This window comes from Strigops habroptila, chromosome 8 (genome assembly GCF_004027225.2).
Source record: "Strigops habroptila isolate Jane chromosome 8, bStrHab1.2.pri, whole genome shotgun sequence".
NCBI classification, from domain to species: domain Eukaryota; kingdom Metazoa; phylum Chordata; class Aves; order Psittaciformes; family Psittacidae; genus Strigops; species Strigops habroptila.
Window position 1 is genome coordinate 7,366,412 of NC_044284.2, and position 23,436 is coordinate 7,389,847.

Below are 23,436 nucleotides of genomic sequence, written 5' to 3' on the forward strand. Positions count from 1 at the left end.
ACTGCCAGGGATGGGGCAGCCACAGCTTCTCTGGGCACCCTGTGCCAGCGCCTCAGCACCCTCACAGGGAAGAGCTTCTTCCTAACGTCTAATCTCAATCTCTCCTCTGGCATGTTAAAGCCATTCCCCCTTGTCCTGTCCCTACAGGCCCTGGTCAAAAGCCCCTCTCCAGATTTCTTGTTGGCCCCTTTAGGCACTGGAGCTGCTCTAAGGTCTCCCCTTCAGGAGCCTTCTCTTCTCCAGGCTGACCCAGCCCAGCTCTCTCAGCCTGGCTCCAGAGCAGAGCTGCTCCAGCCCCCAGAGCATCTCCATGGCCTCCTCTGGACTCAACCGAGCAGCTCTGCCTCTCTGTTTTGGGATTAAATAATGTCTCTAATTGTAGGTGCTTTATAGACAGGTTACAGGATTTTCCATTCCTGTGTACATGTTCCTTCCCTTCTTATTACTCCTGTGTAGCAAACTGAAGACCAGCTCCTCCCCTGTAAGCCAACAGCATTAGTGAGGGAGGATTTTATGGCCCCCAGCTGCTCAGCATCACCACTGCTGTGACAGTACACAGTGAGAGCTCCCTGCCTTGCTTCATCATAATTAGATCAGTTAAGGCAAATCATCTGTTAAAAACAACCTGGTTGAAGGTGCCTGCGGCAGACTGGGGAGTGCTCATGGGAGCCATGTCAGAGATCTGGTAACCGGCATGAGGCAAGACATAGTGGTTACAACTGCCACCTTAGCTGTTTGCCTTCAGCCTCCTAGGTACAGCCATTGTTTCTAAGGAACAACCAAGGAAACTGGGGATGAGTGCCATGAGTAGGTCTCTCCCTACATCTTCTTGGAGGGAACCTGTGGCCCATGAGCTGGAAATGTCTCCAGCTGCTCTCCTTCGCCCAGACATCCCACTGGTATGCAAGTGGCTGGAGGAAGGCAGGCAGAAGTGGCCATGGGGAAGAACAGTAGTAGAGGACCTTGCCTGAGAAGGGTGAGAAGTTGTCAGAAGAGGGAGCCAGGGGAATAAAGGGAGGAAGTGGCTGGTTAAGGTTGTGTAAGTTTCAGTGAGTGGAGGGACAGTCAGCCTAGGGCACAGTTGGATTTGTTCTGTTCTTTGGATCCGTGCACAAGGCAGGTTCTATGGGGTACAAGCCGAGGTGGAAAAGCCCGAATAAGCTTGCAGTAGTCTGTGCTGTAGGGCAGAAGGTGGTTTGGAAATTAGGTCAAAAATCAGAATACAACAGCAGTGAGAACCAGGCAAGCAACAGAAGGAAGTGGGGAAAACTCAGACAAAAAGAACAACAGGCCTAACAATGCTCCATTGTGCGGATGCTGCCCTTAAGACCTGTATATTTTGGAGACTTCCTGCTCTGGAAGCTGATCAGGGCCAGTGCCTGATGGTCTCCAGCTGTCCCGCAGCCTGTGGCACTTGCTGATGCTGCCAACTCTCTGGAGTCGTGACATCTAGTGCTTCTTGCTGTTCCCCTTCATTTCTCATCCAGGGTTTCCACCCGCCTTCAATTTGCTGGCATAATTCCAGTGCAGTCAAGATGGTCCTTCCATTTTGTGGTTTTCTAGAGGCAGCTTGGGGAAAGCAGATAAGAAAGTCCTAGAGAGATCAGCAGGATCAATTGCTGGCATGATGCTGTTGGTAAGGTCTCTTCCCGCTTTCACAGAGAGTGCTCTTTCTCTTCTGTAGGAGATAGCTTTGTTCCTAAACTTCAAGGAGGACTTTGCCCTTAAGGTTGTCTCCCTATTGCTGATGGGCGGTGCACATGCTAAACAGAGGTGGTTGCTGCAGCACCGTGGGGTGTTATCTGTCTCTGGGGTGAGAGTCATGGTGTGTAGCCTGCGTCTCAGCGGTCTTGCAGTGTGCTCTTCATGCAGTGTGCTCCTCAGTCATCACTGGGTCACTGTGCTCTTCCCTTCTTTTTCTGTTGGAGAGGGCATTTTGCATTAAGATGAAAGAGAGAAACTAATATTAGTATCAGAGTTATTAAAGACTTCAAGATATTACTAATCAGTTCTAATTTAATCTCAGCACCCAGGCATATATAATACTGAAAACCTTTATTAGGTTTCTATAATTGTATTAAAAGTGATACCCCCAGGCTAGTAGTGAAGCAAGTGAAATTGCCAGGCTCTGTGCATGACAGTACTGACCTGATAGCACTGCTGGCGGAGTGGGGTTTGCTCTTTGTTTAATGCTCAGTGTTTTACATCAGACTCCTTAACTGTCAGGGGCTTAGTACTGTTTCTATTTAAGAATGCCTTCTGTGTCATTTTGGCTCTGGACCAACAAAACCTAATCTTCAGGCTCATCAGAGGAGATAGCAGGGTGGTGAAGCCCCAGGAGTGCAGTTCCAGCTGAGGTATCTGTATCCTTCTTCAAGCTTTCTGGAGGAGGTGCATGTTCCTGTGGTGCCTTGATTCAAATGGGAGTGCTAGGCAAAGCGCATAGCTCTGTGTAGCTTCCTTGCCAGGACCAACACACAGTCAGCACAGAGCACTTTGTATTCCAAACCCTTTTGATACAGGTCTGACTTTTACAAAGGCTTTTCAAACAAAAATTCAGAGGGCTGCTATAAGAAATGTTCCAAGTAACAGCAGCCTGGTACTGCAGATGCTGAGTAAAATTTACAACCCCTCTGCTCTGACAACTATTTGCAAACTGACTTCGTTCCTCAGCAGTCTGTACTGTAACTTCACATATGCTTAGTGGTGCCAGCTCAGAGAAGTGATCCTTCCCTCACTCCCATTTCCCTGTGACAGAACAAACATATGTTGATGGGGTGAACTGGATCATGGAGCCAATCCAAGTTAAAATTAGCCTGGCCAAGAAGCTAATTTCAACCTGGGACAGCTTCTCTGGCAGATGAGAGCAGGCAAGCGTGCAGCCCTCCTGCTGCTGCTTTTAGCAGCCTGCTGGCTTATGCCAGTGTGCGGTGGTCTCATCTCAAGAGCTTTCAACAGGGTTTAGGACTTCTGGTTTGAGTGGGTAGAGTGGTTTTTTCCTACTTTTGAGGTTACATCCAAGTGGGAAACAAATCCACAACCAAAATCATATCTTGAATCAGCCCAGCCTGTGACAACTTTGTGTATTGATATAAAAATGCAGGTAAAGTGAACTATTTCACTTTGGTTTTAACCTGTTTGATGTAAATTAGCTGCTCTTTCAAATGAGAGATGTTGTCAACTGGAAACAACATTTTCAAATCAAATAAGATATTTTTTTTCCCTAGCAAGGGAGATTTATTGAAACTCCTCCCTGCAGTTCTGGTCTGAATGAGCTGTTGACCTGGAGCTGGCCCTGAGCAGAGCTTGGTGGTTTGGATGTTCCTCTACTGATTTTTCCATGTGCATTCTTGTACCCTCTTGTTTTTCATCATCATCAACTGTATGTGGAACCTTGCTCTGTGTTAACCTGCAAGGCCAGATGCTTGCCTATCCAGAATTCCATAAAGCCTTTGACACAGCTCCGAACAACATCCTTCTCTCAAAATTGTCGAGAGATGGATTTGATGTGTGGACTGTTCAGTGGGTGAGGAATTGTCTGGATGGTTGCATCCAGAGAGTAGTGGTCAATGGCTCAATGTCTGGATGGACCCCAGTGACAAGTGGCATCCCCTCAGGGGTCCATACTGGGACCAGTACTGTTCAGTATCTTCACCAACAACATAGACAGTGGATTGAGTGTGCCCTCAGCAAGCTTGCAGATGACATGAAGCTGAGTGATGCAGTTGACATGCCTGAGGGACAGGAAGCCATCCAGAGGAATGTGGGCAGGCTCAAGAGGTGGGCCCGTGCAAACCTCATGAGGTTCAACAAGGCCAAATGCAGGGTCCTGCCTCTGGGTCAGGGCAACCCTGGTATCAATACGGGCTGAGGAATGAAGGGATTGAGAGTACCCCTGAGGAGAAGGACTTTGGGGGTACTGGTGAATGAAAGACTGGACGTGAGCTGGCAATGTGTGCTTGCAGCCCAGAAGGCCAATTATATCTTGGGCTGCATCCAAAAGAGAGTGGCCAGCAGGTCAAAGGAGGTGATTCTGCTCCTCTACTCTGCTTTGGTCAGACCCCACCTGGAGTACTGCATCCAGCTCTGGGGTCCTCAGCACAGGAAAGATAGGGACCTGTTGGAGAGGGTCCAGAAGAGGGCCACAAAAATGATCAGAGGGATGGAGCACCTCTGCTATGAGGAAAGGCTGAGAGAGTTGGGGTTGTTCAGCCTGGAGAAAGAAGACTCTGGGGAGACCTTATTGTCTAATTTAAGACCTTTCCAATCTGCATTTTTTCATGGGTGTGTGTGAGCTGCTGAGGAGTTCGGATTTTTTGAGAGACTTTCTCTAGTGTAAGAGATGAGCAGGTGGTTCCTCAAGGCACTACACAGGTGAATATAAATCCTAATCTGAGGCATTGTCTTCCCTCATGTTCAGGTTATGATGCTCTTAGGACAAGGAGTACAGTGGAAATGTTGCCTCTTCGAATGTGCATCTTTAGGGACTCTGCTGTGCTTTTGATGGCGTTTAGGTTATTCTGTGCTCAACACTCTTATCACTGTAAAATAAGTTAGCAGCTGATAATGTGATGTTACCCAAATTTAGGTGAAACAGTCATAGTGTCCTTGAGACAATAACTGAGTTTCACAATGCCATTCCTTATGGGTTTTGTTTCAGAGTTCTAAACATGCTGGTTGTTTTGACATGAAGAAGCAATATTTATTTTTATGGTTAAAGATTTTCTAATGATTGTATTTTTCTTGTTTGCTTTCAGAGTCAGATTTACAGATCTGTCAACACAGAGCACCAACGTGCTGCACCAAAAAAATGGAAGAAAGCTACCAGGCAGCTGTTCGAAGGGAGAGGACTCAAAGTATCCAGGCACTGAACTTTGAACTGAAGTACATGATTGTGGGTCACATCACAGCTTTTCAAGGTAGGAACTTTTGAGGTGCTGCAGTCCTATGAGGAGTTTATAAAAGTATCCTCTTCAGTCGAAAGGAAAAGCTCTGTTTTCTCTTTCTCTTGCATCGTATGCTGTAGTCACTGGCTTATGGTTTACTTCCGTGTTCTTTGATCCTGCTTTTTGGATGGCGCTTAATCTTGACTGGGATTTTAAGCGTCTGCCTAAATCTAATTAGGAACAGATTTAAGCTTAGATCTTGTCCCTGGGATCATTTTAAAAAAGCTTGGTGTGGATTTTTTCAAGGCATTTTCAAATGTCATTCAGGTGCCTGATGGTTGGTTGTGTGTGTTGATTTTCTCTCGTATTGCCAAACCATTTACAGGTGTAAATGAAAATGCATTTCTTTCTTGCTGCTGAAGAATAAGTGCTCTAACTGATATGTCAAATGAGAACACAGCATTCTCTTCATGTCAAGATGCTTCGCTACCAGGCAGGTGGCATGAAGAGTGATCTGTTTTCAAGAATTATGGCCACACAGTTGAATGTGAATGCATGAAAGAACCAGTGTTGTGAAAGTGTGTTCTTATAACTCTTGCTGTTCTCACAGCTACCTAGCCCTAACAGGTTGATGTAGGTCTATGTAGTTTCTTCATATAAATAGTTATTGTACAATAAAAAGGAGAAGGTGCTTGGGTAGGATTGTGCACTATACAGTGGTGAGCACTGGAGACTTTTGCTCCAGAAGGGCATTTAAGCATAGGCTGTGATCTTTAAGTGTAGGAGAGTTGAGTGATTACATCAGTCACTGGGTGATGAATCCAGCTTACTGACTTCTCTGGGCCTAATTATGTGCTTAATTTTAACTCACTGCTTTGCTATGTTTAGTGCTGAGCAAACTCATGCAGTGGGTTTTGAAAACAAGGCAGGAGCTATTAGAATACAAAGTGTTGAGGTCTGTATGACTAAGCCCATTGTTACAAGGCAGGTTTTATCATTGTAGCTGTTTTGTCCAGTTTCTTCCATTTGAGTGAAAATACTATGAATAAAAGATGTGGAACTAGATGATCTTAAGGTCCTTTCCAACCCTTACCATTCTATGTGATTGACAAGAAGCGATTGTACAAGTCCGAAAGAGATGCGTAAGGGCAAGCTGAAAATTGGCTTCTGCTTTTGGTTGTTTACCTCCTTCCTTTGCTTTATACCAGTGAGTGAGAAATGGCATTTTAGTTTATTTTACAATTAATTTCTGTAATTTTCTTAATATCCCCATGATCAAAAAATTTGGTTGGAGAACACTTCAGAGGAACACTGCAGTAAAAGGGTGACTGTTGGCGTTGTTAAATGCTGGTAGGTTATTCAAGCAATCTTTCAGTACTATGATTGAATGAAGATAAGGTCAGAATAGATTAACCTACCAGCCCCTTTAGGTCAAGCCTGCAGCTTTATTGTCCATTGCTGATGAAGCCTTTTGATGGCATGAAAGAAGCAGTTGGACATTTCACACAGTTTAAATTTACAAGCATTTTCTGGAAGTGGGTAAATAGGTTGTTTGTTGTAACTTGTTATGGCTGGCCTTCTGTCTGCATTAGGTGGGAGCACTTGAAAAATGGAACTTTTCTCTCTTGCATTGGGAGCTGCTTTTGTTCTTTGCTTTTCTCCCAGGTGTCAGTGAAAAGCCTCTCTTTATCTTGTGCTGTATTCTGTTGCTAAGAGTAGTACTGTGTGAGACATTTACAAGAGGGAAGATCTTTGCCTAGAATTAACTCTGTCCTTTCAGTCTGTTTTGGTTTGTTGCTGTTTTGAATGATAAAGTGTGAGTATGCCAGAAGGACATTTCAAGTCTGAGAAAAGAAATATCCTTATTTTAGTAGCTTTTGGGTGCCTTTCAGATTTCTGTTTCTTGAAGCAGTGAGAATTGGCTCAGACTTGCTGGGAAAAAAAAGGAAAAAGGCAATTTATTCATTTATAGTGGTGTTTACTTGTACAATTTTCATGCACAATTTACTTTCTTTTAGATATACACATTTTTAGTACTGTTAGCATAGTCAAAGCAAAGCAGTGGTTATCCTTGCTGCTGAGGAAAAGAAATCTTAACTGCTTTTTATGCACTTTAAGTAGACAATACTGTTCATAGTATACCCATACTGATGGAGTTATTTTCAAGACTTAATGTATGGTGTAAGAAATGGATTTTCAGGAATCCAGCTTTGAAAACATAGTGCTGGGAATTAAATTTCAGTGGGAAGAGAGCAATGTTTTTGGAGTGGGGGACAGCGAGAATGTTTTAAGTTCTTATCTCCCTATTCTTTCATGGAAGTCAAAAGACACTTAGTTCTGAGGACCTGCAGTTAGATACCACAGGTATTAATAGGAAAGAGCTTCCTTATCTGAGTAGGAGTTTTGATACAAGGTTGATTAAATACTCACCCTGCACTGCCTGAATACTACAGTTGTCTGTGGACATTTTGGACTTAAAGAGATTTTGGGTTGTTTTTCCTTTTTGTAAATGAAAATGTTCTTGAAGCTTTGCCCGCAGCTGAAACAGGACAATTTTCACATGTGCTGAATGTAGTTGTGCAAAATAATTAGTCCGTAAGACTTGATTAAATATACCACAGGCTTGCTATATTTAGGCTAATGCCCAATCCATACATATGGACAGCTAGAGGTTCATTCCTGCTGGTTTTCCCCTTTCAAAGTTGTCAATATTAGCAGTCCAGTCCTTGCTCAAACACTTGATGAGTCAACCTTCTGCATGAATGTGTTTTGCCTGAACTACTGTCTCCAATGCTGTTGCTGTTATGCCTGATTTGAGTAGGAAGAGGCATGTTGGCATCAACTGCAAGCTCTAAAATGCCCTCCCCATTAGTAACAGGGCAGGAGGAGGGGAAAGAGGCAGGAATGAAAGGGCCAGCTCGCTGCTTGGGAAGCATGTTAGCAGAATCAGCTCCTGAAAATTCTACACTGTCACCAAATCTTTTGGGTGTTTGGCATATTGAATACAACGAGGCCCTCAGGGCAGGGTTGCATGGAAAGCTGCTGGATTCATTTTCTCTTAATGTTTTGGCTTATGGTATAGCCTAAAAGTTGTCATCATGGTGTTAGTCCCTCTACAGATGTGTTAGTAATGACTTTTTGCTCCAAATGGAGTCAAAAGCAAGGCAGAGTAAGTGAATGAGGTGTGTAAGCATGCCAGAATGCAACAGGAGTAGCATAACAGAGGAGAATGTGCCTGTTGTAATGATCCCAGTATGTCACCCTATGGCTCTTCACCAGTGGCTTTGGTTTTGGATGCATTTCGGAACAGGTCAGTTTGTCCCATCCAAAGATTTGCCCATCTTTCTGTCTCTGCTGCTGAAATGCTTGGCTGCAGCCTGAAATGCCCAGCAAATCCATTGAAATGAACAATCAAATAGGATGCTTCCATTTTGTAACTCTCTTTCCCCTTTGGTAACCAGAAGATTCTCCTTTAGAAATTACTGTTTTCTTTGTCTCAAACTTTTTAGGCTTGCATGTGAACAAATATATTGTTTTAGCTTAGATTTGTGCCTGTAGTCATTGCTACATGTTAATTGGCACAATCATCCTTCTGTTACCCACCCCCCCCCCCCCCCAATTTCTTCATGCAGTCCCTGCACTCTTTGGGAATGCTTCCAAGCAAGGCAACTGCTTCACTGTTAGTGGATTAAAAGTGGCATGGGTGTGCAGGCTGAAAGGTGCTGTCAGAAGAGGTGTCAATAGTCTGACGGGAAAGCTTTGTTGTGGGCAGACAGCAGAGTGAAACCTGGCCTCCCTTTTCTGTGTCCTTTATGGAGTGCTAACAGGTGCCATGTAAGGACCCACAGAACGCTTGGCTCTGCTTCTGTCATCTTATGCTGAGGCTAATTTGAGGTAATGAGAGTCCAAACACTGGTAATTTATTTGTTCTGTTGATGGTCTCTCCAGAGAGGCAGAACAAGATAGCTTGAAACCTACATCACATTTCAGTCACCAAGTTAGCAGGTACCAGAGATACAGTGAAAGGCTTTGTTTGAGCTCAGCAGTTTAAAAAAACCAATTACTCTTCTTTGCTGTGCTTTCTGCTTTTACAGCAGGCAATATGGATTGTTCACTTGCAGCCTCTGGAGAGAAAGCTCTTTCGTGAATGAAAACATGTTGGTCATAAAGCAATAATTTTGTGGTGTTTCTCTGAAATCACATTCATCTAACCTAAGGGGGTCAAATGGCAGGGTCAGATGCTCCCATAATCTCCCAGTTATAGAATAGCTTTGTAGCACTCTCATCTTCTTGCTCCTCACTCAAAGGATTTAACAAAACTGTGCTTATGTTCCACTTTATACGGAATGGGGAGATGGTGGGAAAGCTCCTAGCTGCTATTTCTAATAGCTGGGGCCGCAGTGCTGTCACTGTGCACACACATTGTTTTGCCCTGTTATCTGTTATCTAAGCAAGCAACTTGAAGGATGCGACTGGTACGAGGTGGAGGGGGTAACCTAGTTGTAGCAGGGATGGAGCTCGAGGCTTCTAGATGTCAGTAAAATGCCTGAAAATTAATGGCCACTTGATCCCAAAAGTCACTTCAGCACGAAGTTTTTGATCTTGGATCCTCCCTGGTGAATGCGAATGGTCAGCTGGTTTCTGTGGGTCTTGGGATGGATACTTTTAGTGGGTCCAGTAATCAACTCACCTGAACATCCCCAGAAAGAAGTAATATAGTCCCCTAGCACTCAGAGCTGTATGGAGTCAAAGCCATTCTCTAATTTGGCTGAGATGTAGTGCTGCTGACACTTATTTTTACTGAATTTCAGAATATCAGCTTGAAATAGGGGTGTCTGCTTAATGTGTTGAAGTGCAATGAAATCCACAAAACAAAAAAGCCTTGGCTGGAGAAGTGTACTCTGGTTTGCAGTGAACTACTGTATGAAGTGTAGTCACAATGCTGGAGATGGATGCAGGCCAAAATCAATGAGCTATTTAAAAAGGAAAAAGCCAACCATCACCAACTGAAACCTGCCAACCACCACCACCAATGCCTCTGGTTTCCTTTATTTACTGCTGGATTATAGAAATGCAGGAGTGTTGTTTTTCTAAATAGCTTTTTTGTAATACTTGTACTACTTGGTCTGTTGTTCAGCCGAATTGCTACCCACCCCTTTCCACTTGTATAACCCTGCTAAGCAGAGGTTTGTACTCTGCTGAACTCCGAGTGGAAAGCTGGCTGAGATGTATAATTTGGTTTTGGCTCAATGTAAAAATGACTCCCTACAGAGAGATAGGAAAGAGGGGCTCCATTAGAGTATTTCTGTCCACCTTCTGCATACTATTCATTCCTATCCCAATGCACCAGATGATCTGTTTTCTAGCCGGAGTGAAAGCCTGTTTTATGTATGCAGCCCAAGGGAGGTTGGAATGTTCCTTTCTAGCTGTAGCCTTGCACGTGTGAGCTGCATGCACGTGGACTACTGCTGTCTGTCTTGTGTGGGGTGCTAGGTGGAAGAAGACTGTCTTCACCCAGCCTTTTTTTTGGCTGCTGCTGTTCTCTGAAATGTAAACATAGCTCTTTATAGGGTACTTTGTTTCCGTATATCATAACCTCTTTTGGAAGAGGCTTCAGTGTCGGTGCATTGGTGCTAGAGATGGATGAAGTGAGGCACAAGGAAGGGAAAGTGTCTTTCCTCAAGTGGCCCATCATACCACAGTAAGAGCCAAGATTGCAACTTAGTTTATCTTTGTGACCTCTTCTGATCCCTCTATAAAGTATTTGTGATTTCTAGAGGCCTTGGAGGGGAAGAGAATTCTGTCTGATTGTAGTCTTGGGAAGCTTTTGCTGGAAGTGAGATGTTCCTTTTGTCTTTGTTCTTGGCAGGGTTGGGTTACTTTGCCCTAACTGTGGACCTGGGCAGTGTTTCAGGGCAGTGCAGTATGAGGAAGGGGTATTCTGCATCAGTGTTTTGGTGATAAGATTCCTCCTTTGTGTTTTGGTGCCACTTGAAAGGTCATGAATAAAGCGTGCTTTGCATACTATCAGTTTGGAGGAAGGAATTCCCCTGGTTTGAAATCCACTATAAACTAGTTTATGGTGGGTGGAGGCCATGAAAGGTGAAGAACTGTAGCATAGGAGAAATAGCATTAGAAATAAGTAGCCCTGTAGCCAAGAAACTTATGTTCCGTAGTGGTGAAACATTACCCTTGTGGGAGATGGTTTTCTGATTCTGCAACCCTGTTGTTAACCTCATTATTGGTGCCATCTCCATGGATGAGATGTCAGGAGCTGACACGTATTTCCCCATGTTGCACACAGGTACTCTCAGATCAGGTGAGGCTGCAGGGCCACCAAACACAATCTTATCCAGTGGGCAGTAAATGATCAGGGAAATACATCAGAGATGTGAAAGCACTTCCCTTTTACCCTCTGGTTCCCTGGAGAATGATGATTCAAGGACTGTCTGAGTTGAGGCTGAGATGCACCCATTATCCATTGGTATCATTATCTGTTGTTGGACCCACAAGCCATTAATGCCTCCTTCACTGGGTTATCTTTTTGCTACCACAAAGAAAGTGGCAATGTTGACCACAGGCTGGCTGATTTCATTATGCATCTGCTTGCTTGCTTTAAACATTCTCCTACTAATTTCCCTTGTGTCACTTCATTTTTAAGTTTTATTGTTTCAAGGTACAGTTACTGCCAGTATAATGATTCATCTTCTGTATGCCATTTATAGTTCTAGAGCTCAAGGCTCTGCATGTGGGTGAGGGAAGGGGTGTTACATTCTCTTCTGTAATTGTCCTTTTCTCAGCAAAATATAAAAATGATAGTTTGCAATGTGATATCCCCACATGCTCTCACCTTTTATCTTCTGAATGTGCAAAATCAAAAGGAAATGTTGGTGATGTGCCAGGCTCTGTGAGTAAATATTAGCAGTACTTTGTGAATGGTGGTTATTGAGCTCACTATGCAGCTTGTGTGTGTTAGGTCTCTGAGCGTTTCCAATGGTGTTGAGGTGTTCTTCTTTTGGCTGGAAGACTACTTGTGATCCTTTGGAATAATACCTGATCAGAAGTTGGGTGTATGCTTTTGTCAAGATTCTAGGTTCAGATCAACATTTTCATGCTGTAAATCTCAAGGGAATGAAAGTGTTGCTTACCTGGTGTCTTGTCTTGTTCCATTTTCCATATAGATTGGAATTGCTGTTCTACTATCCGTAAATAATTTAAGGAATATGCTTTATTTCTGTTACATGCAAGTTGAAAGTTAAATGTGGAATAAACTCCAAATAAACCTTCACCTTTAAAATGTTCTTCTGTAGTGCATATGAAACATAAAATGCGTGTATGCAGAAGTTCACTTCAGCCTCTTGTATCCTCTACGACCTTGAGTGCCTCTTGATTTTTGCCATACCAATTCACCTCCTCTAATGTACATTATGAAAATTAAGTTTACAATATTTTTTACCACTTTCACTGTTTTTCAGTGGGGTTTTTTTCATGGTTATCTGAATCTTGCTTGAAAACGTCATTTCCCAGTCAAACTCCCGATCACATTCTCTGTTGCCTTGATAGTGCTACCTTCCTGTCTCTCAAATATGTGTTTCATCTTGTATTTTGCAGTGTAGCCCATGCTGCTGGTCACCTGTGATTCATGGTCTCAATGTCAGTTACTGTCACAGGGCAGTAATGGCAGCCTTTTCATTCTCTTAGGATAAAAATTCAGACAGGTACCTTTTGGGGCTTTTCCTATTCTGTCTTTCATGCCAGAGGAGTGTGCACTGCAAAGATCCTCTGTGCTTTTACTGTCTTCTTTCAAAGGCTGTTCTTAAAACTCATGATAAACAAATTACTTCTGAAAGATCAACCCAAAATATGCTGAATCCACTGCCTGTTGTGTTGACCAGGTTTGTATCTATCAGCTATCTTTTTCCTTTCCTTTCATTGATAGCTTTGAGACAGGCATCGTGCTTTCTCCTGGATCTCTACAGTACCTGTGATCCTGGTGTTTTATTCACATCCCTAACTGCTATAGTAATGTACATAACTGTTGACCTTGGTAGTTTTAGTGTGTGTTTGTGATTGCATTAATGTAGCCTCCTGCTGTGCCTTGTCATTTGGGCAGCTTGCTAGGAAGGAGAAATTTAGTCTTTAATGCAGGAAAAATCCAAGGGAGGGATAATGGAAGAAATCCCACTTTTTCATCAGAAAATTCTGATGACTTTATGATTTCAAAATCACAAATTCAGGTGGAAAATCTAATGAAAACTTGAGAAGAGCACTTAATTCTAGCCATGGAATGTAAATAACTGTCTTGCAAACCTTATCTAGTAACAAAGATCATGTCCACACAAGTCTGTATAGGATAACTAAAGCTAGTGACTATATTGTTGATAGTGAATTTCTCCTTAAATATAGGAGAATCTTATCTCATGTATTACACTGACCTTATATCAGTGACCTTATTGATATAAATGACTTTCCGTCAGCAATTGACAGTGACACTGTGGAGTCACCAGCACTACGAGTAGCTCAGTGTTGCAAGAGTTCCTGTGCGTAGTATGCAGGTTTGATTTGGGAAACAGTGTGCACTTGTTTTCAAGGATGCAATATGCAGAACTGTGCTTGTGGATAACTGGGGGATATTAGTCTTAACAGAAGCTTATATTGGTAATCATTATATACTTATGAGCGTCAATTTTTTTTGACTGGTTGCTAGAATTGTTGTGTTTTGAGTGTTACATAGAAGTGTTATATTGTTTAGATATCTTTGTTGCATTTGAAAGTGATTAAGTATAGATTTTTACAGTATTGTTTGGCCCAAGGCTTTGAAAGGTGGTATAATTCCATGTGAAGTGGAGAGAGAAATATACATTAAACACATTTGAAAGGAAACAGCAAGTCATCTAGGTAAGATATCACGTATTTAGCCTTTATAATCACCGTGTAAACTTGTTTCCTGGGCGTGTCTGGCTGTGGCTGTCATTTGAAACCTAGAATGTAAGCAATTTGGGGCAGGGACAGTTCTTCATTAGCTATTTATAACTGCGGCTCAGGCAATGTGGGTAGGGCATATTGGTGCTAGAACAAGACATCTAATGAACACGCACATCATGTGTTGGGTCATCTTCTATCTCTGTGTTCCTATTTCACTTGTCTGTTGTCATAATGATCTTTTTCTTCCTCTTTGTTCTTTCCAGTACCTTCGTGGGCTCTTCACCATATCTCCAGAGTATAAAAGCATGGTGTAAGTGTAGCCCAATAAGTCAATAATAAATTAGCCCAGATAGAAATAAAACACCAAGATAGCTGGAGAGAAAGTGGTCATTCCTAAAAAAAGGGAAATTAAGAAAAACTTGCAAAGCAGAGTGAGCAAATGGATCTGAGGGCTTGACTACTTGGGGAGCCTTTACCACAGGTGCTTTTGTGAGGGCAACATTTCTGTGACAGTGTTTCTGGAATCACATTTTGTTTCCTCTTTCTTCTGGAGTTACATAGTTAATTCACAATTGTGTTGTGAAACTTCAGAGGCCTCCTTAAAGTGGGCAGAAGGTTCTTCCGATGTGGCATCTCTGTACAGGTAGCATTACAGCTTAGTCTCTAATGACATGAAGTCCCTCAGCCCAGCGGCTCCACTGCTGTTGTGTGAGTACTTCAAAAAATCTTATGAAATTAAGTTGTTCTTAGTGTGGTAAAGACCAAGTTCCCACTTGTTACTGCCTAAGTTAGTCTGACATTTTGGGGGGCGGGGAGGGGGAAAGGGTGAAGATCCAAGACAGTCTTCCAGTAGCTAAAGCGGACTACAGCAAATCTAGAGAGGGGCTTTTGACAAAGGCATGTAAAGGTGGGCTGTTATTTCAATAATTCAGCTTCTAATTACACATCCTTTTCTCCCGAAGATGACTGATTGTTTAAACTTCCTCTTGTTTTATTAGCCCTTTTATTGTGAGATTGAAAACAGGAAAGATGTTTTAGGCCATTTCTATGTGCTAAAATTTGTTCTTTAAGCAAGAGTATAGGTACAGTAACATTGAAACTGTTAGGCAATTAAATAAGCATAGGAGAAAAAGCATTGGAGGTAAACTTTTGATAATGTAATGTAAAAGCACTGATCTACAGGAATTCCTTCCTTGATTCTCACTGTTGCTTCAGAAAGATGATTGAGTGAGACTGACCAAGTTAAGAGAGCAGGTATCTCAAAGCAAGTATGTTCAGGAGAAAACAATAGGTTGAAACCTCAGCCCCATGCCCTAATAATGATAGTGTGGCATTTGTTTGCCATCCTCTTTCTTCTGCCAACTCTCATAGATAAAAAAATTTTACTCAGAAAATGAAACGTTAACTGGCACTAGGAAATACACTTTCATTATTTTCTTACCTTATTTTAGGAAGCAAATGTGGAATGTCTTAAATTCTTCCAATTTTTTTTCCACAGAGATATCAATTCATCTCTGTTATGCAGATGTATTTTGCTTTTTACTTTTAAAGCAGTTTGTATATATGCCTTTTAGTGATGCTGTGTAACATAATGCATTATTGATCTAAACTGTTGTGTGTAGTTGTGAAAAGAGGATAAAATAGGTTGGGTTTTTTTCCTTCCAGTTATTAACAGAAAATGACTTATTGCTGTTGCTGTCATGTGGGGTATTATATTTATGGGCTAGGACATCATTGTGCTGTATATAAAACTCTAAGAAAATGTGCCAGTACCAGGATGATGACTGTACTACTGTAACATGAGAGACGGCAGAATATAGACGAAGGGTGTGTAAAAGCAATACGCTCACATTTTTCAGTGTAAGAGGCAGCAGTCTTCGTGTTTACAAGCACATTTGTAATGCTGGGATTGTTAGATCAGATTTCAGAGTTTCTGTGCTTCATCTTAGTTCAAAATTTGCTTGTTACTATAGAATGCCATGGCTTCCCAGGTACCCACTGGTTGATGGCATTGTGGTTGAAGTGGATAGGCTTTGAGGGTAGTTTAGTTTAGAGAGAGTTGTATTTGATTTTAAATGAGTTTATTCATGTGAACACATAGCTTCACACAAAATATTTTCAAAACTGTTTAGAATTGTAGCAAACTTTGCAAGTAAGAAAAATAATTTCAGCTCTGGGGCAACAACACAAGAGGGACATGGAGCTGTTGGAGTGAGTCCAGAAGAGGCCACGGAGATGCTGTGAGGGCTGGAGCTGCTCTGCTCTGGAGCCAGGCTGAGAGAGCTGGGCTGGGTCAGCCTGGAGAAGAGAAGGCTCCTGAAGGGGAGACCTTAGAGCAGCTCCAGTGCCTGAAGGGGCTGACAAAAAACCTGGAGAGGGGCTTTTGACAAGGGCCTGTAGGGACAGGACAAGGGGGAATGGCTTTAACCTGACAGAGGGGAGATTGAGGAGAGATTTGGCACAGGGTACCCAGAGAAGCTGTGGCTGCCCCATCCCTGGCAGTGTTCAAGGCCAGGTTGGACACAGGGGCTTGGAGCAACCTGCTCTAGTGGAAGGTGTCCCTGCCCGTGGCAGGGGGTTGGAAGTGGATGAGCTTTAAGGTCCCTTCCAACCCAACCCATTCTGTGGTTCTATGAAAGTCATTGTGATGACAGCAGAGTCAAGCAACATGGAGTAAGCATCCTGCACATCCCCAGCACCACCTGAATCTCACCCTTGAAAGCACTGCCTTCTTTACAGGGCAAGGAAACTATGGGATGTTATTTCATTCTTACATGCACCCTAAGTACATTAGGCCACAACAACATTACATCAGTTTGCAATGTTTACAACTACTCCCAATTTTAGGGGCCATTATTTTGTCTGCAGTGTTACAGTGGTTTATACCTCATGGGCAACCTGACAGTTATGTCCTGCATTTGATCCTGCTTTTTTTATTGCTGTGAAGTTTTGGTCATACTTCCTGGAGCACAGGGGCAGACCCAAGGCAGAAAGCAATCAGAAGAGAAAACAGCATGAAGTGATAACTCAGTCTTCATGTGTATAATCTTCTTTCAGTGCTGTTTGGGATAATGAAGGAGTTGATCTGTGTACTGGAAGTAAAATAAATTTTAGTGACTCAGAAGTGCTTGCTTGTGAAGTTCCTATTGAAGCCATTGCCATCCTGCAGTTACTGTAGGGATTTATGTATCTTAAAGATGATTTTCACACATGTAGTCTCTATGTCTGAGTATAAAGCTACTGAATAGCGATGGCAGATGTTATTAGGTGGATAAACTACCGGTGTGGGACAAAGTAGCCCTTGCCAAGAAGAATATTGTACCTGAAATCATAGGAATGAGAAATGGTGTCCCCTGATTTAAATTTATTTATATAGTCTCTACAAAACTGAATGTTTGGACCTTGGCTTTGGTCCAGAAGCAGTTAAAATCCCTGGTAATCTTTCCACTGATTTAATTGAGCTTGGACCCTGGCTCCAAGAATAGAATTACAATGCCAAAGAGAAGGGGAGGCTTCTCTTTCTCAAGTGAAGATTACTTTATTTGGATGTGCCATGGAATATATTGCTAAGTGGCAAATGAGTGAACCCCAATTGGTGTGAGCCAGCTTGAAATCACTCCTGAACAACCTCCTCCCGGCAACCTGCAGTGCAGCTCACAAAAATGGATTCCTGTGAGAAGGATCATTCATTTGCTCATGCTGGGGGGCATAAGAAGTCAGAAAGTGCCGAAAGAACATATGAGATGTTTGTACTTAATTTGTTTTTATATGTACACATATACAGGGAGGGGCAGGCACATGCTTTTTTTCATTTGGATATATTTAATAATACAGTTTATGGAGACTGAATCCAGCAGAAGAACTAAATTTAGAAAGAACCAAAATCCAGGGAAGTCAATTTTTTGTTGAAAGCAATATATTCTTATGATGTTTTAATGTAATAACTTACATGCTAAATGTAGCAGATAAAACACTCTTTCACCATCCCCCCCTCTCCAAATTCTAAGACTGGTGATCAGACACACCTTCCTTACTCTTACTGCTTCTGTATTTGGTACAATGTTTGGAAAAGCTGGAGAAAGAGGAGAGAAGCAATGCTTTGATATTCAAATGCAGAGGGTAAATTCTGTGCATTTGCTCATACAAACGGTATGAGAGGAGGTGACATACTTTGTTTCAGTGGATTTATTTGCCAATGTAGTTGAGTAGGAAAATAGGCAGTTTTTCGGTCAGAGCCTTTCAGGGTTCTGTGGCTGAAGAAGGACTTCAGTGTCAAAAACAGCCCCCCCGGCTGTATTAATTCATCTAACAGCAGATGCCACCCTTCCCTAATAACATTTAGTTTTCTAGAATCCTCAGCCTGCCATCCTTACAGCAAAGCTATTGCTGTTCAAGACTGTATTTATTTTGGGACATTTATGGCTGTTGTACAGTAACACACCTGACATCAAGCTAACCCAGCAGAACATAAACTGAGGCATGCTCTCAGTTCTGATACCCAAATAAGTCTGAGAGCTATGTGCACTGGGTGAAGATGGAAGTGGAATCAGCCTGCTGACAGGGAGCTCTGTGTGTGTGTATGTTGAGGTTCAGTCATTCTTTCTTGCAGACCGTAACTGATGCCACATGCCAAGTGGCATTTGATAGCACACAGCTACCATTTCTTCTGAGTGTACTATTACTTCAAAGTGGATTGTAGTTTCTTAAAGAGTTGGGTTAGAGAAAAGGAAATATCATTGAAGTGGTTTAAATCAGAATTTGTTTTATTTTTTTGCTTTGTTATCCAGACTTTCTAATGGGAGATGAGATTTGTCATCTTTTGGGCCACATGGTTTAGTGCGAGGTGTTCCTGCCCATGGCAGGGGAGTTGGAACTAGATGATCTTAAGGTCCTTTCCAACCCTAACTATTCTATGATTCCGTGATCTTCTGTTTGTTAGTTATTCACAAAGCTTCTTCCCCCCCGCCTTTTATTTTCCTAAGTATATTCAGTAGGTTTGAGAGACAAGGTTAGTTTCAATAATGATATTTGCTATTGCAAAAAGGAATATTTAAGCATTCAAGGACAATTAAGACAAAAGAAAAAACTGTACGAAAGTACCTACGCATCTACCCACTGTACGCTTAGAAATAATGATCTGATGAATAGCAAAGATTAAATAAGCCCAGGGGTGGCACACCTTCAAGGAAAACACAAAGAACTAATGAAGCTTTCTAAAACTTCTTAGTTATCTCTCTGTCTGCAAATTGATTCTTTGATTCTCCTCTTCGCTACTTGAAGATGGAGTGACTCAAAGTGAAGGCTTTTGAGTTACATTAGGTATAACTGGTGTAAATTACAGCAGCATGAGACCCACAGTGCTTTATATTGTGACGACAGAGACAAATCATATCTAAAGATTCCTGGTTCTGTAGAGGATGAAATGTTCATTTTCCTGTCATCACTCAAGGCAATAGATAGTTTTATCTAATTTTATAATCTGTCTGATCAGAGTTTTGAGGCTACAAACATTATTTAAGGATGTGCTTTTTTGCATTTCCGAAGCCATCATCAAGGTCTTTTCTTCAAGCAGGCACCTTTTCCTATAGGCCTGGTTTTGATCTTGCTTTCTGACTGACGGGTTTTGCAGCAATTTTTGTTGACTTTTTATTTAAAGATCAAATGAAAAATAAAAAAATCTAAAGATTAAATAAAACTGGGATACTAAAAGCAAAAAACAGGCTGACAACCACCCCGACTTCCCGCCCACCCACTCTTCCCACTGAAAAAGCGAAACACACCTTTTGGGACTGCTGTCTTATCAAGTGCCACCAGAACATGTGCTGTGTTTGGTGGTACAGTGCAAAGTCCTATTTAAGCAGGGGTTCTGAAGACCGGGGATATACTTGCAGTGGATGAGGCTGCTAGGTAAGCAAAGGATGAGGGAGGCAGTTCCCTCTGTTAGTGTAGTATCCAAGCACTTTTTCTTGTGTGAAGCTTTGGGGAGCCACACACATCTGCATTCAGGCCAGGGAAGAGACTGCAAATACAATTAATTTTCTTTCAGTGTCCTTTCTTGAAAGAAACACTGAATATATTCTTGTTCTGTCAGCGAAATTTTTTTACGCCCAAGGACAATTCTTTCTCATCTTCCTTCATGGTGACTCACTGGCCCTGCAGGTCGGGTTTAGCCATAGATTCGTGTACTTTAAAGATAGACACATGCTTAGGTTCTTTGTTGGTTTGGGACCAAAGAACTCGATGTTCTGTAGATCAACCATTTTGGTTTTGTACAAGTTTTAGTGATCTGCCAGGAAATGAGTTTCAACAGCCTGAAGGCTCCTGAGCAAAGCAACTCAAGTCTATTTACATGGTAACCTTTGAAATGCTCAGGTTCACATGCATGATAATTTGTTTGAATAAAGATTTGGATATAAAAGTGGAATTAAGCCTCTATGATGACCTTTAGAATAATTTGGGCACATTTTCATCTTGGCTTGCTCTTTAAAACCTGTGCAGTTACTGATCCATTAAGTGGGTAATGAAACATTATCTGAAACGGTTCTAATATCTGTGTTGAGCTATAAGTGTGAAGAGGCTCTCTTGTTAGTATTTGAATGCTATTTCTGGTTTGTTTTCAGCCTAACTTACAAGCATGAAGAGCTGTGCAAGGGTTCATTCTCTTATTTTTAATATTGCACTCCATTTAGATTCTACCTTTGGCTTTATCCCTGATTGTGTTCCCTCAAGGGAGAGGAGGGTTTTGAGATCTTAAGTATTAAAGAGGTTTACTCTAATTAAAAAATTGAAACCTATTAAATATGTATATTGCATGTGAAGTCCTGGAAATTCTTCATTCCACTTAGTTTTTACAGAGCTAACTCTGCTACTTTAAATGCCATCCTTTTTTGTATCCACATCATGTCTGTCACCAGTGATATTGAGGACCATTTGATGTTTGGTTAAATCATATTAACACATGGGATCTGTACATGATGTTTCAGATGTGGTAATTTAAGAGAAGGAGCACGAATACCCTGAATATCCTTTATAGTGGAAAACCAGGTGATAGCTTCAGCTGTATGGTTTTTAACCAGACGTGGTTCAGGTTGGACTCTCAGTGTTGTTTGTTTTTAACCTTGTAATACAGAACAAGTCCCAGAATTTAGTTAAACAAATATTCTGAGTTAGGATAGTGTGCGGTCAACACGAAATAACAGATGAACTTGAAGTGCATGGGAGGGTCATCACCAAACCATTCCTGGAGTAAGGAAACTTGGAGAATCACTGATGCTCCACTAAAAATCTGTTCTGAAAAATGTGATGACATACACCACAAACCTGAACCCATATAACCTGTAGGCCAAGAAGTGTTGCAGTGTGATTTCATTTCATTTACGCAAAGAGATTTCCATATGTGACACCATTAAAGTCTGAATAATGACCTTGTATGCTTTGTGTAGCTGGAAAAACACATTGTGATAAAGAGATATGGACACTATTGCTTATAAGTCGAGGAACAGAATTCATCAGAAGTGAATGTGTGTATCTTTGGCTGGCACCAGGGAGAAGGAAAAATAAAAGCTGCCCTCCTATTTTTTATGGAAAATAAAATATTTTTAATCAGCATTCTTGAAGTGTGGCAGTCCTTTCCAAAAGGACTGGCATCATCTTTTCAGCATCTCTCAGGGACCCTGGGACTTCCCTGCTGTCCCTGTGTGGGAGCAGAGTGTTCCTATTTACCATTCATGGACTTAAAATCAGAGCTAGACTGAATTTAACCCTGTGAATGTTTTTGAACATCTCTGAATAACTTGAACCTATTTTACCCAGAATAGAAACAGCAGGCTTTGCAATTGTATTTCTCATTGAAAAATTCCTTTTGATGTTAGAATTCCAGATTAATATAGTTAAAATCCCAGATAGGCAGCACTTGTGCTTCCTTGCACTTTCAAATCAAAATGCTGCTGTTGGGGTATCAGAAGTGCTCGGTGGCTTGTTACTAAGAAAACCATAACCCATCCCATCCTGAAACATCCTTCCATAGATTGGAATTTGCATGCACATGTCAAATGTCTCAAACTAACCTCGGGTAGTTTCTCATTTTAGGCAGCAGAATTTCCTGATGAAAAATAGTATTTGTTAAATACTTTCCCAGTCATATTATTTATTAAATCCATATTGAACGTGTCTGCCTACAGAATAAATTGATTTCAGCTCTACAGCACAACAATGAGCTATTCTAAAGAATAAAATAGGCAAAAGAAAGGAAGAAAAAAATTTACTTTTAATAAAAGAAGCCAGATGCTGACTTCATACATTCTGGGGAAAGAAAACCCAGGTAAATTCAATGCTTTTCATTGAGTCTAGTTAGTGAAATTATATCTAGTGTTTTGATCTAATGCAATTCTTAATGTAGTAACATCTTTTGGCTCAAGAGGCTTCTTACTCTTTCCAGACCAATAAATCTCTGTGGGGCTGCTGCACGAGTTTGGTTTTAGTGCTTTTGGCAGCAGGGTAACTCATGTTGCTTGTAGATGGTTTCTTTGTGGGGGTTTTTTTTAGTACGTTCTGATAAATCCTGCTCATTCAGTACAGCTTCTAACAAAAGAAAGGAATGTCTTTTTTGTTTTCAGAAATATTGAAGTGTATTTTTAAAGAAAACAATTTTAACTTTTTAGGGCTCAGTGAAACAGAGGATGTAAGTCAAGCAATAAGATAATTATTACAGTACTATTAAGTTACAGAGCTTTAAATACCGATATGAAAAGTGGCTGTTAAGGTCTTGATTTAAATCTGTCAGCAGAGACCTTGTATTGGACCTGTAGGCTCTGATTCTACAAACACACAGTGCTATTGAAGGCAAAGTTAAGAACACACATGTAAGATCATCAGGAGTGAGATTTTAGTGACATGTCTGTTCCTGTTGTCTACTCAATTCCCAGTTTTCAGTTAAAACATGTTCTATAAACTGGATGAAGTTACTGGTTGGCAGTGAAGGGTGTCAGCTTTCACACCCCTTTTCTATAGGATATCTTGAAATAAGGGTGACTTAAGGTCACCTAAAGAATGCTCGGAAAGAAATCCACTCTGAAGTGCTCAGTGGAATGAATTTTTAGAGCTTTACCTCTTCCAGGTTTTCTGTGCACCATGCCAATAGCATTCATCTTGGGTTTAGGTCTTCCAGGTCAAATTCTGTGGTAGTGAAACATGCAGCTTTACAGCAGCAGAGTTTTTGCCATCTGTTTTCAATAGGGTATGTGAAGGCTAGAGAGTGCCAGGAGGGGATTAGAATCACATGGAAGACTTCAGATTTATTGTGTTTGTAACTGGCCATTCACAGCAACATAGTGGGTTAGTGGCTTCTGAGACAGAGGAAGGATTGAAGAAGGAAAAAAAAAAAGGAAATCCAAAATCTCCCTAGTGATATTTAGGTAAAATAAGTGAAGTTATATTTCTGAAGGTAAATGGCAGTAGGTGAGATCCTTTAAAGAAAGAAAAAAATTATTGGTCAAAGAGGGGCTTGGTCTCTGTGAGAATTGAGGGCATTATAGTTTGTGGAAGATGGGGAGTTGTTCTCTATTGCAGATGTACAGGGTTGTGGAGGAAAAAAAGCAAACCTGGGAAGATTCAATATGTGTGTTAA

At 41.6% G+C, this 23,436-nt stretch overlaps 1 protein-coding gene across 2 annotated transcripts in view; it reads left to right on the top strand.

The window, feature by feature from the left end:
- Nucleotides 1-23,436, top strand: part of LOC115611973 (glypican-5-like) — a 331,669-nt gene that overhangs the window by 14,949 nt on the left and 293,284 nt on the right. For both annotated transcript variants that reach the window (XM_030495718.1, XM_030495717.1), the window contains exon 2: nt 4,758-4,919. In XM_030495718.1, the coding sequence (XP_030351578.1) occupies nt 4,758-4,919 (162 nt within the window). The remainder of the gene's footprint in view (nt 1-4,757; nt 4,920-23,436) is intronic.